General features: G+C 39.4%; 1 protein-coding gene across 2 annotated transcripts in view; it reads right to left on the bottom strand.

Annotated features, from left to right (window-relative positions):
- Positions 1-18379, bottom strand: part of TMEM131 (transmembrane protein 131) — a 193471-nt gene that overhangs the window by 103693 nt on the left and 71399 nt on the right. For both annotated transcript variants that reach the window (XM_029232608.1, XM_029232607.1), the window contains exon 4: positions 14996-15064. In XM_029232608.1, the coding sequence (XP_029088441.1) occupies positions 14996-15064 (69 nt within the window). The remainder of the gene's footprint in view (positions 1-14995; positions 15065-18379) is intronic.

Raw genomic sequence — 18379 nt, 5'->3', positions numbered from 1 at the left:
GAATCAAAATGAAGAAAGTAACTCATTAAAAACTTGGGGAATACAGTTCAAGTTGTGCTTAATCGAAAATTCATAAATCGAAATGTACATATTTGAAAAGAAGAAAGCCTGAAAATTAATGAGCTAAGCATCCATGTCATTAGAAGAAGAACAGCAAATTAAAATAAGAAAGTACAAGGAAAGAAATAATACAAATAAGAGTGGAAATCAATGAAGCAAAACATAAAATAGAGATGATTTATGAAGTCAAAAATTCCCATTTTGGCAGGGGGGACTAATAAATTGTTAACTACCTGGCAAGATGAATAAAGAAAAAAGAGGAGGCATAAAATATCAATACCAGCAGTGATGAAGAAGACATCACTACAGATGCTACAAACAGTAAAACAATCATAAAATTATATTAACTTTATGATAGTAAATTTGAAAATCCTGAAATTGCCATACTCCTAGAAAAACAGAGCTTGCGAAAACTGACAATTTTAAGAAAAAAATATGTAAGCATTACAGAAAATAAAACTACTGAAGAAATTAAATCTGCAATTTAAAACTTCCCCACAAAGAAAACTCCGGTCCATAAGGACTTGACTGGCAAAGTCTACCAAATATTTAAAGGGACTATTCTACCAAACACTTTGGGGAAAAGAGAGATGCTGATACAAAATGGGGAAAGGTGAGAAAGAACTCTGTGAGGCTGGATTTGAATTGGGAAAATATGAATTGGACTTATCAGTATGGGCAGTGATTTATGCATGTATACATATCAATATATACATACATAATGCATATGTGTATATACATGTATATATTCCTCCAGAGATTGGTCCACATGAGCACAGAAGCAATGACATATTGGGGCAATGAGCACATTCAGTGCCCAGATCTGGGTTTCTAAATGTCATTTCCCACTGAAGAGACCAGGATTTCTTTAGCTTTGGCTAATTCCAGGTCTTGGACAAAGCAAACATGTTCAAAGATGATAGGATGTATCAAAAAAAGAAAAAGGAATCAGCTTAAACAGGCTCCCACTGGCAAAATCTGTAAAATTTGGAGCAAAAAGAACAGTGAAAGTAAAGGGTTATTACACACTGATTAAAAAACAAAACCCATGAGTCTATAGCAGAGATCAACAACCTTTTTCTGTAATGGGCCAGACGGTAAATATTTTAGGCTTTACAGACCATGCAATCTCTGTCACAACTACCCAGTCTGCCACTGTTGTGCAAAAAGCAGCCATAGACAAACGTAAATGAATGGGTATGGTTATGTTCCAGTGAAACTTTATATATAAAAACAGGTGTCAAGGGCCGTAATTTGCTAACCCTTGGTCTATAGTGATGGTCAAAGAAAAGAGGGGGAAGAATCTTGATTCCTAAATGAAAAAAACAATGATAGAGTTTGAAGGGGAGAAAAGGAATCACCATTTTGCAACTATCGATGTAATGACTGATTCAGGTAAGAGTCTATGGGTGCGGATGAGGTAAACTATTAGATGAAAGATTGATGGAGAACAGGATACCAACCGTACAGATTATTTATTAATCACGAAGAGGAAAAGCCACCTTTACAACTTACAGGATCTGGCAGGTAGTACACCAATGAGCGCTCAAACTCAGCATCAACAATAATTAGCAATATGGGCATTACATTACCCTGATATAATGTAATACAACATTATCTATGTAATGTTCTTGACAAAAATGTTTAGCCTGAAATCTAATCATTAGGATATAATCAGGCAAATCCAGTTTGTAGGCTATTCTATAAGTCAACTGACCTGGACTACAAAAATTTCAATCTTATGAATAAAAAAAAAAAAGAAAAAAGGTAGGAAACAGTTCTAGATTAAAGACACCTACCAGCCAAATGCAATGTGTCATCCTTAATTTAAACCTGGTTAGAGGATGGAAGACTACATTGCTTTTGGCAATTAGGGAAATTTGAATGTAAACTATATATTAGATAATGTTACTGCATCAATATTAGATTCTTTGGGTGTGATAATGGAATTGTGGCTATGTAGGACCAGTCCGTTAGGATTTACACACTGAAGAATTCAGGGGTGAAATATGATGTATACATTTACTTTCGGGAAAAAATGTGGAGTTTGTGTGTGTGTAGAAAGAAAAAGAGACAGAAAGAAAAGGTTAACTCTTGGTGAATCTGGATAAAGGTTATGTAGGTGTTCACCATATTATGCTTCCAACTTCTCTGTACTTTTAAATTTTTCAGAAGTTGGGGAAAATATCAAGACTTTCTGTTCAACAAAATACCAGATGGGAAAATTTAACAGACACATGACAAGCTGGGAAAAGATATTTGCAATGTCTAAATATCTTTTTAGACGTTAAGGTTATTTTCAGACTATAAGAGGAATTTCTAATTACTAAGAACCCCCAAAGAAAAATGGTCAAAGGATATGAACAGGCAATTTATAGGAAGAGGAAACTCTAAAGGCCAATAAGCATATAGAGATGGATATTCGAACTTACTAGTGATGAGAGAAATGCAAAATTAACAAGGCATCATGTTATCCCTATTTAACTAGCAAAATTAGAAAGTTGGCTAATGTTAAGTGCAAATACAGGGGACATGGCAATACAGGAATGCTAGTGGACTGCTCGGAGGAGGAGAGAGGAAGAGCCATTCACAAGAGCAATCAGGCCATACCTAGACACGTCAAGTGTACCCACACTCTGTAACCTATGCATTCCACTCTGCGCTTAGAGTTCCAAAGAAATTCTCATGACGGTCCGTAAGTGACCCTGTAAGAGGATTTCACCGCAGGGCTGTCTGTGGTGGTAAGGCAGGAGAGGCAATACGTGTAGCCATCAAAGGGGGAGTTAACGGTAGAGTAAGTACTCACTATTTTACTCCAGTGGTTAGAAATAAGAGAGCAGAAAAATAATCTAACAAAAACAGACCTTTAAAAAGGTTAAGAAATAGAATGAGCTATGCAGCCACTATGGAAAACAGTATGGAAGTTCCTCAAAAAATTAAAAACAGAACTACCTTATGATCCAGCAACCCCCTCTTCTTCCCATATCTGAAGGAAATGAAAACAGGGTATCGAAGAGATACATGGCACTCTCGGGGTTACTGCAGCATTGTTCACAATGGTCAAGATATGGAAACAACTTAAGTGTCCATCGATGGATGAATGCATAAGGAAGCTGTGGTGTATATATACACGATGAGATGTGTATATACACATCTATATACACATATATATATATATATATACATCTATATACACATATATATATATATGTGTATATATACACAGCCATGAGAAAAAAGGAAACCCTGCCATTTGTAACAACACGGACGGACTTCAGGGCATTATGCTAAGTGAAGTAAGTCAGAGAAAGACAAATCTGTGTGATATCACTTATATGTGGAATCTCAAAAAGCCAAACTCCCAGAAACAAAGACTAGAATGGTATTTACCAGGGACTAGGGGGTGGGGGTAAAGGAGAGATGTCGGTCCAAGAGTGCACATTTCCAGTTAGAAGATGAATAAGTTCTGGTGATCTAATGTATAGCATAGTGATTATAGTTAATAATACTGTACTATACGCTTGAAAGTTGCTAAGATCTTAAATGTTCTCACCACAAAAAAGAAATGGTAATTATGTGATGTGATGCAGGTGTTAGCTAATGCCATGGTGGTAATCATTCTGCAGTGTAAGTCAAATCAACGTGCTGTATACCTTAAACTTACAATGTTATTTATCAGTTATATCTCAAAGTTGGAAAAAAACCAGAATGAGCTATATCACAATATTATTTATATGTTAAAATATAATTACATACATTAAAATTACATAAGAATAATTTCTAACTGGGTGGCAGATACAAAACTATACATATGTCTTATTCATTTCTGTCTGTATATTATATTTCATAAAAAAGAAAAAAGGTGAAAATAATGTGGTAAAGTAATGAAAATACTCTGGAAAGTAACACTGCCCTATAATTGTTAAGCATCATCATATAAAAGTGAAATAAAGCATTCAGTCTTTTATTCTTCCTTTTGCTTTAGAGTGACCACATCAGTCAAGGTGGCTTTGCTATGTGAGTTGTTTACTTGAGGTCAATGAATCAAAAGGTATTTGCCGAGGACCTACATTTGAGCCACCACTGTTAACAATGCTACCTTATCTTTACAGGTGCTTCTTATATAGCCATCAATGCTGAATCCTGTTTAGTCAGACAGTAAGCCCCATATGTTGTGATATGATCCCTCAATAATTCAATTTGAAACGTACTTTAACAAATTTTATCTAAATAGAATATTAGAGAACTTAGGGTGGAAGTGTTATAATTAAACATTATGATAAATAAACTCAAAGCTCATTCTATTGTCCAAGCAGAGTTTTAGTCTGTTTCCTTAGAGGTTTGTCTAACTTCCTTATTAGGACCTTCTTCTTTTGGGGGTAAAACCCTCAAAGTCTAAAGTTGGGCGGAATTACATGCGCTCAACCTGACTTCTAACACAGTCACATTATTTCACTTGATTCTCATATTCTGTATCACCTAAATCAACATCAAATGTAACTCAGCACCACTTTATTCATTTCTTCTGCAGCTTCATCTACAGTTGACCCTTGAGTTGTTTTAAACATTGTCTTTTCTAGAATGGGATAACAATACCTTCTTTCCATACTACCCCAAAAAATCACGCTCATATGCATAAGGTCCACAAACTATATAAATAAGAACTCTTCACTGTCTTTTGTAAGCATTTAACACATTTTTAAGGTTTTGAAAATGGGCTGTGCTGCTTTTTATTTTACACACCATCTGAGAATTTCTTTATAAGGCTGACATGAAGTTTTGTTGTTGCTGAGGTTCAATGTCTTCTGGTGCCTCTAAGGCTTAAACCAAGACATACTCCCCTTCTGAGAGCTTATCACTGCAGATGCCACCAGCTCTTGCCAGAAGCGGGAAGGCTGTAGAGAAGATGAACTCCCTTCAAGTCTCTCAGCAGAGAGCAGGTGATTCTGCGGCATTAGCGGTCACTAAGAGGCTGTTCCCACAGACTGCCCTTGGGAGGCAGGATCCCACAGGCGAGTTTCCTGCTTTGCAGGGAAGCAAAAACCTGGTCCAAAACTGCTCCGTGGTTTACAGCCCAGCCATCAAGAGGCTCAAAATCTTTCTGTGGCTTACAGTTCAGCCATGAGGAAAAAACCCAAAGGTGAACCAAGGCTTGGGCCCTGAGGAAGGGACAGAGGGGCATCCAGAGGCAGGTCTGCAACAACGCCTTTAGGGTTAGGAGGCAGGAAGCTGAGTGCCCTCAGGAGCCCCCAATGCGTGGACTTCCTCTTGCTCAGGTAGAGACTTTCTCAGGAGCTAGACCTCTTAACCAACAGGCTCAGCGATCTCAGGTAGGGTCACGGGACCATAAAATAATTAGGGAAGTAGGTACAGATCCAGCTGGGACTTCAAACTATGGCCACGATGCTGCAGGAAGAAGCTTTACAAAGACAACATGGAAGATAAAACTCTTCTTCCTCAAGCTTTATACACATATAAGTAGAATAACAGTACACAGAAATAAAAATGTGCTCCTTCCACCCTGTAAGTTCACCGATTATGTGCTTTTTTCAGCAAACAGGCTCTTTTACAATTCAAGTGTCCCATAGGCTACCTGGCAACCAGTGTTTCTCCTCCCTATGAATTTGTTCTTAATGTTTTTCCTCCATTGACCTCAGTGCAATCAATCTCAGTTTAGATAAAGAAGACAGGGTATAACACAGACAAGTACTCTGGGGGATCCTTGAAGAAGACAGGACTGAAGATGGCCTGCTACAGGAGAGGGCTCTGGGGTAAGGAAACAAGCCTGGAGGTTCTAGGAGCCTGGAAGCAGGGGTGGATCAGAAAGCTTGGTTTGCAATGCCGGTGAGGCTGGCCTTACCCTTTCTTCTAGGGATCAAAGAGGAAAGGCCCTAAGCCACACCCTCCGGAAATGAACCCTTGGAGAAGGGTCATCTACTTACGTTGCCGAGAGAAGTCTGGAGCAACAAGAACTGAGGGAAGGCGTCAGCAGGCTATTCCAGCCACTCATGCACACACAGAGCAGGCTTCCTGCAGTTCCAGGTGGTCCAGACCATGGAAGCAGAGGGAGGTCTCCTTGGATGGACCAGCTTACAGACCTCATACAAACAGCTTCCCCTGCCTCTCCCTCTCCTCAGTTCCCTTGACAAAGTGCAAGACTGAGGAGAGAAGTCACACTGAACCATGGAAAACTATGCTCAAGTACTAATACAAATTTACTTGTGAATAAATAAGCAGTGCATCAGTTTTCTATGCTGCCTAACAAAGTACCACAAACCGAGAGGGTTAAAGCAATGCCCATTTATCATCTCTCAGTTCTGTACGGTAGGAGTCCAGGCACAGCATGACTGGTGTATCTGCTCAGGGTCTCACACATCACGGCTCAAAGTCCCCTTCTAAGCTCATGCAGGTTGCTGGCAACGTTTAGGTTGCTCTCAGCCTCTTGCCATATGGCCCCTGCCCTTTCCAAAACCAACACAAAGAAACTCCCTTGCATCAAATACCTCTCATGCTTCAAATCTCCAGACATTTGTGTCTCTGACTGCCACAGCCAGATGTAGAGGGCTCACGTGTGGTTAGGTCAGGTGCCCAGATTACCTCCCTATCTTAAAGGTCAACTGATTTGGGACCTTAATTACATGTTCAAAATTCTTTGAAAATTCTACAGCAACATCTAGATGAGTGTTTGACTGAATTACAATTGGGAGAAGGTGAATGAGCACCTTAGGGGCCAGGAATCGGGGGGCATCTTAGAGTCCTGACTGTCATAAGCATCATGTGTGGCTGCTTGGCTAGACAGGTAAGATTTAAAAATAAGGCAGATTTTCAAATGCCTGCTGGTGTGCTGGTCCAGTCTGTTTCCATTATCAGCTGCTCCCAAGACAGGAGGAGGGCCAAGGGGGTTAGTGGGAATTAGTTATAGATAAACCAAGCTGAGATATACAGCTGTTCTCTCAAGAGCAGAGCTTCTGACTAACTGTCCATATTTTACAAGAGTCTGAGGCTCAAAAGAATTAGGATGAAGCACTCATGAATTAGAGACTAGCTTGGAAAGTAAGCTGCAATTTTGTGGTCCATGGCAATTTTTCTAGCCACAGAAAGATGACAATGCAGTGCCATGAAACAGCTGAAGAAATGGCTGAGTAGCTGCCCTCAGGCAAACTTTGTGAATGACAGTGACACAGCAGTCAGTCTATTAAACACAACTTTTGGCAGGAATTTGGGCCAAATCAATATGCACTACTTTGACCACTCGATTACCACAAAATCTGACCATCGTCTCAAACACATTTTAGACTGAGGGCTGAGCTGGAGTGTTGGCTGAACAGTCATAAACTGGAAAGCTAAAAAGCACCAAACATCCCTTTAGAAAAGAGGGCCTACTTGATTTTCTCGGAATACCAAAAAGTGATTAGGCCGAAATGCCTCTCATCAACTGAACTTGACAATAAACACCTCCATTTTTAGCAAGTGTATTCAATTTCCACCCTTTTAAAAGCCATTAAGTCTCTGTTTTAAACTTTTAGATTTGAAATCAAGATTTTCTTCACTTAATAATTATATAAACCAAAGAACTCAGTAAAACAAGATCCCACCCAAAGAATCTTTTAAATCTGCAATAAATGTTTGAAAAAAGGAGTTGTTATGGAAACAGAAAAATATTTAACAGCACTGGCATAAATAACTGCGGGGGGTGAGTAAAGCAGGGGGTGGGGGGAAGGTGGTGGTCAGGCCCAAGATTGCTCCAGGCTGACTGCTAGAGAGAGAGAGGGGGGAAGGGGGGAAAGAAGAGAAGGGCAGAGGGAGAGGGAGGGAGAGGGAAGGGGCAAAAAAGTAGAATCAAAGAATAAATTTAAACAAAATGGATGTAAACAAAGAAAGCCTATTTTTCAAGAAAGCTAATTTGATCAAACGTCAAAGACATTCTAGAGGGCGGTAGGGACGGCCAGGGTAGTGAGAGGAGTGAGGCCACGGTGGTTTAGAAAGCAGCCACAGAACTAGAGCTGCATCCTTGCTAAAGGACAGGAAACCGTCTTGGAGACCCTGGTTGGCAACTGAAGGCAATCTGGAGTGATAAATTTCATCCGACTCAAAAGTTCCTCCAGTTACTGCAAAGGGTGTTTTAAAATTAAGAATGGCTTCTGGTTTAGCAAAAATGACCACAAGCAGTAGAAGTAGTTCACAGAAAACATAAGGCAAAACTTCAGTGCATAAGTCAAGGTACAGTGAACCATGATTTCTGATCACTTACAATTTCTGGAAGAGAATATTATGAAGTGTTCTGTTAAGGCTACTTCTCAAGTCCTAAAATTACTGCTAGACATATGAAGCTAATGAAACATTTAAGCATGGGCATTAATTAAATCCGTACATTGCTGGATCGAGAAGAAAAGGTACAGCAAATGTTTAATGAAGTGCTGCAAAAACACTTGAAAATGCAAAACGAATTGTACTGTAGCAGAAGAAATCAGCAGGTAATCTTGCTGGACTTAAAGACAATGTACGGCATGTGTTAAGTGTGAAGTACGTGCCAGATATGCAAAGATAAATAGTGCGTATTTATCTTGATAGTCGGGTCTAGTAGGGAAGCAGACGTCAAAAGAAACAATTAGAGCAATAACCAGCACTGACAGAAGTTAGCAGAGGATGTCAGGTGTGATGAAGAACCCAATTCCAGTTTTGATGTCTCATTGCTGACAGTTTTCAAGCCCCACAAGGTCCCTTCACCTTATGCCCCACATCTGGGCAAGCCCACAGGGAAGCCTGCACACTCTCTCGCCGATCTACTAAGTTCAGACCGTGCAAGCCTGCCCAGCCTCACCCCCTAAGCCTAACTAAGAGCCAAGCCAGTTTCCTTTCTCTGCTCTCTCAAGCCATTTTTCAGACCTTGGGAGCCCTCTCTGCTCTCCCCAGAAAGCTTCATTATGTGAGGATAATACATCTTTTCAGCCCTTCTTGGTGTGTGAATCAGTCTTGACACCTACAGCAAATTTTGGGTGTGGATCCACCCCAGCTCTGTGGAGTGAACGCCACACCATGGAAGCAGGGGGAAGACAGTTTCTACCTCTGCTAGGCAGGCTGGGGAAGGCGTGTTTTACAGAGGACTGAAGGTCATTGGAGGTTCAATGGGCCAGGGAGGTTGTAACGGGCTTCAACTGGAGTTCCTGCCCACTGCACTCTTCTTTCTCTGGGTGAAGCCCTGATAATTACAGAGACGCCCCCTGGAAAACACGTCCACTACCAAACACCGTCCTTATCTGAGTGATGAGGTAGCCACCTCACCTAAGCCAGGGTGATGACCGTACTACTCTGAGATTTTTCCAACTAAAGTAAAAGAAGCTATTATTCCCCGAGGGAGGGAGGCTAGAGAATGCGGGTCTCGAGAACAGTCAGTAGATTTGCTCTCATCATTGTAGGGAAAAGATATGGGCAGTGGGAGAGAAGAAGCCGACAGCAAGTGGGGCAGAGATAAGAGATGGGGGCGGGCAGAAGAAAGGCCTAGTGGTGCTGGATAACGTGCATCCTGTCGTTCCCAGGTCCCACTGCAACTCTGAACTTTCTGCAAATATATTACAGTCCTTGGAATTCCTTCTAGTATATCCTTATTTTTGCTCAACTCCTTTCAGTTAGATTTCTATCAGTTAGAACCAAACAACAACAGCACTGACCAAAACAGACGGATTATGGCACTCTGTAATTACTGTTAATTTTCTTACAATACCAATAATGGTACTGTACTTATGCAGAATGTAGGCATGAAATGTCATTATGTCTGCTACAAATGATTAAAAAAATGAACAAAAATATGAATATGGCAAAATTTTTGATTATTGAATTTAGTTTAAGAATATGTTCACTGTCTGTTCTATTTTTCTGTATGACTGCATGAAACCTGCTATGAAAAATTCCTTTTGGAGAGGAGCCTCTTAAAGTATGTATAACATGCCTGGAGCTTTCAAAGAGAGTTTGGCCGTCATCTGAGCTAAGAGACTCCCAACAACAGCTGGATGTGAGACTGGCCTGCTTCCTTGGGATCCTCCCCAAGTGCCGGCCCGTGGACATCAATATTCAGGGTCCTGCCCTTGAGGCTCCAGCCTGCTCGCAATTTTCCCTTCCTGAGTGCCTGCCCCTGTACACTTGGGGCGTGCTTAACCAGCTCCCACAATTAGATAAGCCAATTCCTTATAAAAACTCCACACATAAACATATACGGACACACACACACACACAAATGTATTCACATCTGCTCCCAACTCCTACTTCTATAGATCCACTTCTACCTTTATGAGATAAAAACAAACTCTGTTCAGTGCTCTCAGGCTGGACACAGAAAAGTTTAAATTAAGGGTAAATTTTTTTTCCTTTTGTTTCCACTCTTTTGCAGCAGCATATAAATTTGCTGCTTTGGGGAACAGTCCAGTCTAACCTGTAACCAAGAGCTCACAGTCTGCTTCAAACAATTTTCTTCATCGTATAACCCAACCCTCGTCTGTACTGGAGTGCATCTGTCTGTCTGCACATCTTCAGCACATCGTCCTCTCCAGTCGTAGATTAATTCATTGATTCCTATCGGTGCTCCTTGTACATGACACCTAATTACTCTCTAGCCTAAATATTAACTAAAAATGTTTTACACTCTGCATATCCTTTCACCTCCTAATTCCATTTTTTTGGACTCTCCTGAGGAACTAGTAATGGTTGTGCTTAAAGCATTAGTTTCAGCACTGATTATAAGAACAAAGAGTTTAAAACAATAAATGAATTTAAAAAATATATCCATACAATTTGCTGTTCTTTGATACCACAAAATAATGTAACAGAAAATTCTATGGAATAAAAAAATGCACAGTATATATGTTTAGAAAGCAGGTTAGGGACTTCCCTGGTGGTGCGTGGTTAAGAATCTACCTGACAGGAATAAAGACGCAAACGTAGAGAATGGACTTGAGGACACAGGGACGGGGAAGGGTAAGCTGGGACGAAGTGAGAGAGTGGCATGGACATATATACACTGCCAAATGTAAAACAGATAGCTAGTGGGAAGCAGCCGCATAGCACAGGGAGATCAGCTCCATGCTTTGTGACCACCTAGAGGGAAGGGATGGGGAGGGTGGGAGGGAGATGCAAGAGGGAGGAGATATGGGAACATAGGTACATGTATAACCGATTCACTTTGTTATACAGCAGAAACTAACACAGCATTGTAAAGCAATTATACTCCAATAAAGATGTTAAAAAAAAAAAAGAATCTACCTGCCAATGCAGGGGACGTGGGTTCAATCCCTGGTCCGGGAAGATCCCACATGTCTCGGAGCAACTAAGCCCATGCGCCACAACTACTTAGCCTGTTCTCTAGAGCCCGTGACCCACAACTACTGAGCCTGCACTCCAGAGCCCGCAAGCCACAACTACTGAGCCCACATGCCACAACTACTGAAGCCTGCGTGCCTAGAGCCTGTGCTCCGCAACAAGAGAGGCCACCACAATGAGAAGCCCACGCATCACAACGAAGAGTAGACCCCGCTCACCACAACTAGAGAAAGCCCGTGGGCAGCAATGAAGACCCAATGCAGCCAATAATAAATAAATTTATTTTTAAAAAAAGAAAGCAGGTTATAAAATAGTTTATGGTCAGAAAATACTGTTATATTTTTGTAACTCAATAAATAAATACACAGAAAAAGGACTTGAAGGATAGAAGTTCAATGTTTATGTTTCTGGGTGGTTGGATTACTGGTAAATTTTTACTTCTTTCTCTTGATAAGCATTTTCTAAGTTTACCACAGTGAACATGTACTGCTAGCATATTGGGCAAAATCCCAGTAAATTTTGTAGTGGTGATTTAATAATCTGTGGCTTAGAACAGGAATTCTTTACGAGCGCTTAAGGATCCAGATATGGACTTTGATGGGGATGGCTATAAAACCCTTGAACCTATGTGCAAAATGTTATTTGTATGTGCAACTGTGTGTGTGTGCATTTGGGGAAAGGAAGGAAGAGGTTCTGATAGCTTTCATCTGTTCTTAAAGAAAACCATGATCCAAAAAAGGTTAAAACTACCAGTCCAGAATTTTGCTTGCCCTTATCTCAATTTCTCCTATTTAGGGGTGGGGCATTCATTATGTAAAGCGTTGAGGGACAGATAATTTGGAACAGGAATTACCAATTTCGATTCAGATATTTTGCACACCTGAAAATTTCTTTATCTCAGGGGATGCATGAAATTTTCAAAACTCCCTTAAAAAAAAAATGAAGTGAAAAACGTTGGATATAACTTTTTTTTTTTTTTTTTTTGGCGGTACACAGGCCTCTCACTGTTGTGGCCTCTCCCGTTGCGGACCACAGGCTCCAGACGTGCAGGTTCAGCGGCCACAGCTCACGGGCCCAGCCGCTCCGCGGCATGTGGGAACTTCCCTGACCGGGGCACGAACCCCTGTCTCCTGCATCAGCAGGCAGACTCTCAACCACTGCGCCACCAGGGAAGCCCGGATATAACTTTTGAAACAATCTCTCTAAGGTTACTGCTAAGCTTTTCAAAGTAAGAATACTCACTATGTTAGACTTAAGGTTTTGCTACTGTACCCTGATCTCCTCTGTCCCCAGGCTCATGGTGTCATCACAAACATGGCCCATGCCATAGTCCTAGATTGGAGTTCATCAGAGAGAGAGAGCTCATCATTATTTTTAAAATAACGAACCTTCTTGCTAAAGATCAAAATGCATGCCATGTTTCATTAAATATCTTGGCATTTGACAGAAGGAGACTATGGGTGATATATTACTGTGACTGGATTAAGAACTCTGTGCTTTTGCCATCTCAACACCGTGTCTAAACCTTTTTATAGGACAGAAACAATAGTGATGTATTTCCTACCTGAACGAACATTATGGTCTTTAAACCTAACACCCACAAGTCAATTTTACTATTTATATAACGACTACTTGCAAATACTGATTCCATCTGTAGGTACAAAAGGAAACACACAAACTTCTCTCTGCAGCCCCACCCCAAAAATCCATGATCTCTGTAAACACCTGAAAAGATGGAGTTGTTATCAGATAGCTCTTCTTATGCTGACTACTCTACCACGGTTTTGTACAAGTATAACTGATATTTTTGATTATTCTAGGTTTGAGATTGTAAAGAAATTATTACAGAATTAATTAAAGAATGTTAAAAATTGCAAGGCTGCCTACTGTGGTACACATAAAAACTAAATGAAAACTTGACATTAACATCTTAGTGTAGAAGAACATTTTCAGGTACCTGGTTTCAAATCAAAAGATTAATACACTTCCAAATTTAAAAATACCCTGAAATATTTAAACGGAAATTATTTAAATTTAATGTCTTCACTAGTAGAAAACAGTTAACTACAACTTTGACAACATTAAAAAAATTACAGTTTTCATTTATTGAATCAGAATAGACCTGCATACAGCTCCCCCTACCAACTTCCCTTTTAAATTCTTTTCTTCTAATAAATGCTGGAGAGGGTGTGGAGAAAAGGAAACCCTCCTACACTGTTGGTGGGAATGTAAATTGGTACAGCCACTATGGAGGTTCCTTAGAAAACTAAAAATAGAGCTAACATATGATCCAGCAATCCCACTCCTGGGCATATATCCAGAGAAAACCATAATTCGAAAAGATACATGCACCCCAATGTTCACTGCAGCACTATTTACAATAGCCAGGACATGGAAGCAACCTAAATATCCATCGACAGAGGTATGGATAAAGAAGATGTGGTACATATATACGATGGAATATTACTCATTCATAAAAAAGAATGAAATAATGCCATTTGCAGCAACATGGATGGATCTAGAGATTGTCATACTGAGTGAAGTCAGACAAAGACAAATATCATATGATATTGCTTATACGTGGGATCTAAAAAAATGGTACAAATGAACTTATTCATAAAACAGAAACAGAGTCACAGATGTAGAAAACAAACTTATGGTCACCGGGTGGGGGGGGGGCGTAAAGGAGTGGGAGGGATACATTGGAAGATTGGGATTGACATATATACACTACTATATATAAAATAGATAACTAATAAGGACCTACTGTATAGCACAGGGAACTCTACTCAATATTTTGTAAAGACCTATATGGGAAAAGAGTCTAAAAAAGAGTGGATATATGTATATGCATAACTGATTCACTTTGCTATACACCTGAAACTAACACAACATTGTAAATCAACTTTACTCCAATAAAAATTATTTAAAAAAAAAAAGGACAAACAAATTAAAAAAAACTTCCTTTCTTCTGCTAACTTACCAGAGTGGCATTACTCTAGAAGTTATATCATTTAAGATGTTCTCTTTACCTACCTGCTAAATTGGGTTGGAACCAAATACGGGTGAAGACTTGTCTTCCCCTCAGTGTATCTGAGATGTGCAAAACCTGAGACCCAGAGGCAGAAGGTAAGCAGAACTATGGTTTGAGGAAGTACTCTGTGGTTGGACCTTGTCTTCCTGTAGGATCTGCTTTTGTTTGGCCTCCTGGGTTGGTGATAATATTATTTATTTGATGATGTATAAAAGTTTGTACTTTAAAAGCATATACATCAAACAAATTAATATATTCTTCCACATCCACAAGGAAAAATGTTAAATAATCAAACTGGAAATGAAGTGCTAATCAGAAAGGTAACCAAGTTTAATGCTGCTTCTGAAGATAAGATCCTCTGAACCAGAGACTCCAAAATGTGGATATTTTTCAAACTTCAAAATTTAATATTATACGTTAGATTCATAACAGATACTTACCTCCCATTTTCAAACTGTATTCAACATTATTTACTTTCCTGATGACTAAAACATGTAACTTTCTCATGCAAGATAACACAGGCAAAAGGCAAGACAAATGCATGCGTAAAATATATATAATATTGCTATGGCCTGAAAATTTTAAACTTACTGTTCATGGAAATCCAGCATTGGTGGCTCAAATCGTATAGGTCTGCAATTACCCCGGTACAGAGATATACTGTAAGTAAAAAGAAAACAGCCTAAGAAGCAATTCTTCAACATATGTGTTTCCCCAAACCAAAGTCAGACACTTGAGTTTTGTCATGATAAAGTTTCTTTAAGAAAAGTGGAGTCTTATATTAGAAATATGTGTTACTTTTTTATTAGAGGAAATCAATAAACATTTGTTTTAAAAAATGGCGGAAAAAAAGGAGTGTTTTTCCTATTCAAAGGTATGCAAAAACAGAAACTGCTCAAATAGACTGCTGAAATTTATTTGGTTGACATAATTGATAACAATATACCTTAATATGTTCATTTGGATTTTTTTTTTTTGCCACACCACGTGGCTTAAGGGATCTCATTTCCTCAACCAGGGATTTAACCTGGGGCACCGCAGTGAAAGCACCAAGTCCTAACCACTGGACTGCCACGGAACTGTCTCATTTGGATTTTTAATACATGTACAATGAACAATAAATAATTACTTGTACTTGGAAGGCAATTTATAGAGATAAAAACTCATGATCCCATTGTAACTAGAGTGTCAAAGAACTAAACAAGAGTCAATTTGGGGACAGAAATTTCCAAGAACTGAAATATCTTTCTAATCTGAGAGTTTGGAACACACTGATCTATGATGTCTTGGCCTAAATATTTGAGTATCATTTCTAACTATTCCCCTTGATACTAGAACTTCTCACTAAAACAGATTCCTGAATAAGCAAACCTCCTAGACATCACCACGACCTAACATTGATGCAAAGTATAAATAACCTTGGAGAGGAGGTCCACATACCTAAAGTCATCTGTTTACATACTGAGAGAGGGAGAAAGTCATTCAGACACTAAAGTTTCTAAACAGTAGATTATCTTTCTGCTGTATTTTAAGAAATGATGTAAGAGCAAAACCCATTTTGTGAGACTACTTTATTTCCATCACCTCTGCAATTCAAAAGAGCACAAGCTTCACGTGATATAGTAATTTCATTCAGGAAATACAATAGAAATAGACAAGGACATACAGAAAATGTGGAAGATCTAGATTTAACTCAATTCAATAAAGATTAAATAGTCTGAGCAGTGGAATAATTGAGCTTAAAAAAATAAGGTTTAAAAGTGTTTTTAGCCTTACCAATTAAGCATTACTCTGTGCTGCTAGACAATCCTTCTACATATGTTGAACATTAAAGATGGCAAACACGAGAAGGAAAAGACCAAATGTAAGACTATACTTTACTAAAGCACAAAACTAAAGACACTGGGACAATGAAGGCACAATTCCTCACAAGGCAGCTGCCACATGTAGCCAGAGGTACAGAATCTTCTCCCTCTTGATTTCTGCCCTTCTTAGACATACTATAATGAGGATACTCTTCAGCTCCTTTGAAACAATAGATACTGATGAGCTCATCAGTTTTAACAGTGTGAAACTCAAACTTACATAAAATCTCCATCCAATCAAGAAAAAAAAATTGTAATGCATAAAGTAAATGTGTCTAAGTCAGTAATTCACACATATATAAACAATGACTGTGTTAGATGCTAGAGATACAAAGGAGATTAAGATACAGTTTTTTCTCACAGAACTGAGAGCCTAATCCCCAAACTTCAAGTGGAAATGTTTAAAGTGGCCAGGCAAGGGAAAAAGGTGCAGTGCACACCCCCATTCACTCAACACAAATATACCGAATGTCAGGGGCTGTCTAGTGGCTGGGGCCATGAGAACAAAGAGCCTGTTCTCATGGCACTAACATGCCAATGGGGAAAACAAAAGTAGAACACATCACGTGATGACGTCCAACATATAAAGACAAATCAAACACAGCAGGAACATAGACGGTCTCTCTGAGGAGGGACACTGGGGCTGAGACGTGACTGGTGGCGATCTGGAGGAAGAAAGCAGGAATGTCCTTGGCATGATGAGGAACCAGGAGGCTGAAGTGGCCAGAGTACAGGAAGGAGGGAGAGGAGACCGGAGCTGAGATCAGAGCGGTACAGAGGCCAGGTCTCCTTGCAGAAGTCTGGATTTTATCCTCAGTGTAACAATAAGCGTCTACAGTGTTTTGAGCAAGGAAGTAACATGATCTAACACATTTAAAAGGTCAAATCTGGCTGCTGTATGAAGAAGAGACTGCATGAGCCCAAGAGGGAAGCATGAAGGCCCTGCAGTTGTCCAGAGAGGAGGGGACAGCCACTGTGGTCCAGGATGACTGCAAGGGAGGGTGATGAGAAGTGGCTCTTTTATGAATATTTTTGGAAGCTAGAGACATCATGCTGATGGATTGATTTTGGAGGGTAAGAGAAAGAAGAGAGGCATCAAGATGACTTAACTCTAAGATTTTGGCCCGAGAAACTAGATACGTAGTCATGACATGCGAGAGTAGGTTAGAAGTGGGGAAGGGTAGTTGGGTAGGGATTCAAGAGTATTGTTTTAGACATTTAAACTTGAGATGTCTTATCTAGATGGAGATGTCAAGTAGGCAGATAGATATACATGGTTATTGCTTTATATTAAAAAGTTACTGATTTGGGGGTACTGATCTTAAACCCAGGCATTTTGGTGAATTAATTCTAACAGTCTGTCTATAGATTCTCTTAGATTTTCCCCTGCCATTATATGTGTTGCTAAAATGATCACTATCTTGAATTGTCTCTGTAGACAGATCACCTGCAAGTAACAACAATTCTGTTTCTTCCTTTTAAATCCTTAGACCTTGTTTTCCTTTTTCATGCCTTATGTGGGCTAAGACCTCCCATAAAATGTTCTAAAGAAGTGGTGTCCAGCAATTGTTATCGTGACATTTACAGGATGCTCACAGAATATAAGATAGAGGGGACAATACATAACAGATAATTCCCTCATAAATAAATGCATATTTTCAAAACAACAGCAGATCTATATCTAAGGACCAATTTAATATTTGAGTGGGTACAACACAAATTGTCATAGGTATAATCTTATCTTAACAAAACCAAAAATTCAATAACATAGCTATCACATACCTACAGCTGATTGAAATGGCTGCTGCTGTTTATTTAGAATGGCCATGATACTCTTTAGTGCTTTATTAACAGAAAGCAAATGTCTACAAATCCATAATGTTGAACAATAAACTGGGGAAGAAGCAATATGAAAAATGGTGCCCTTTGTCAATTTCAAAGAAACAGACTCTTAGACATTATAAAAGTAATAACATGATTTTATGCTTTCGGCAGTGATTGTATTTTTTCTGAAACTTTCAATACAATATTTTATTTTCACTAAAGCATTAACTGTTTATTTGGGGAGAAGGAGATGAATAAGGGCTATTCTGACTTCAAGCGAGGGAAC

The sequence above is a fragment of the Monodon monoceros genome, unplaced genomic scaffold, assembly GCF_005190385.1.
Source record: "Monodon monoceros isolate NGI ecotype Baffin Bay Population unplaced genomic scaffold, NGI_Narwhal_1 Super_Scaffold_19, whole genome shotgun sequence".
Classification (NCBI taxonomy): Eukaryota; Metazoa; Chordata; class Mammalia; order Artiodactyla; family Monodontidae; genus Monodon; species Monodon monoceros.
This window is presented reverse-complemented; position numbering and strand designations above follow the sequence as displayed.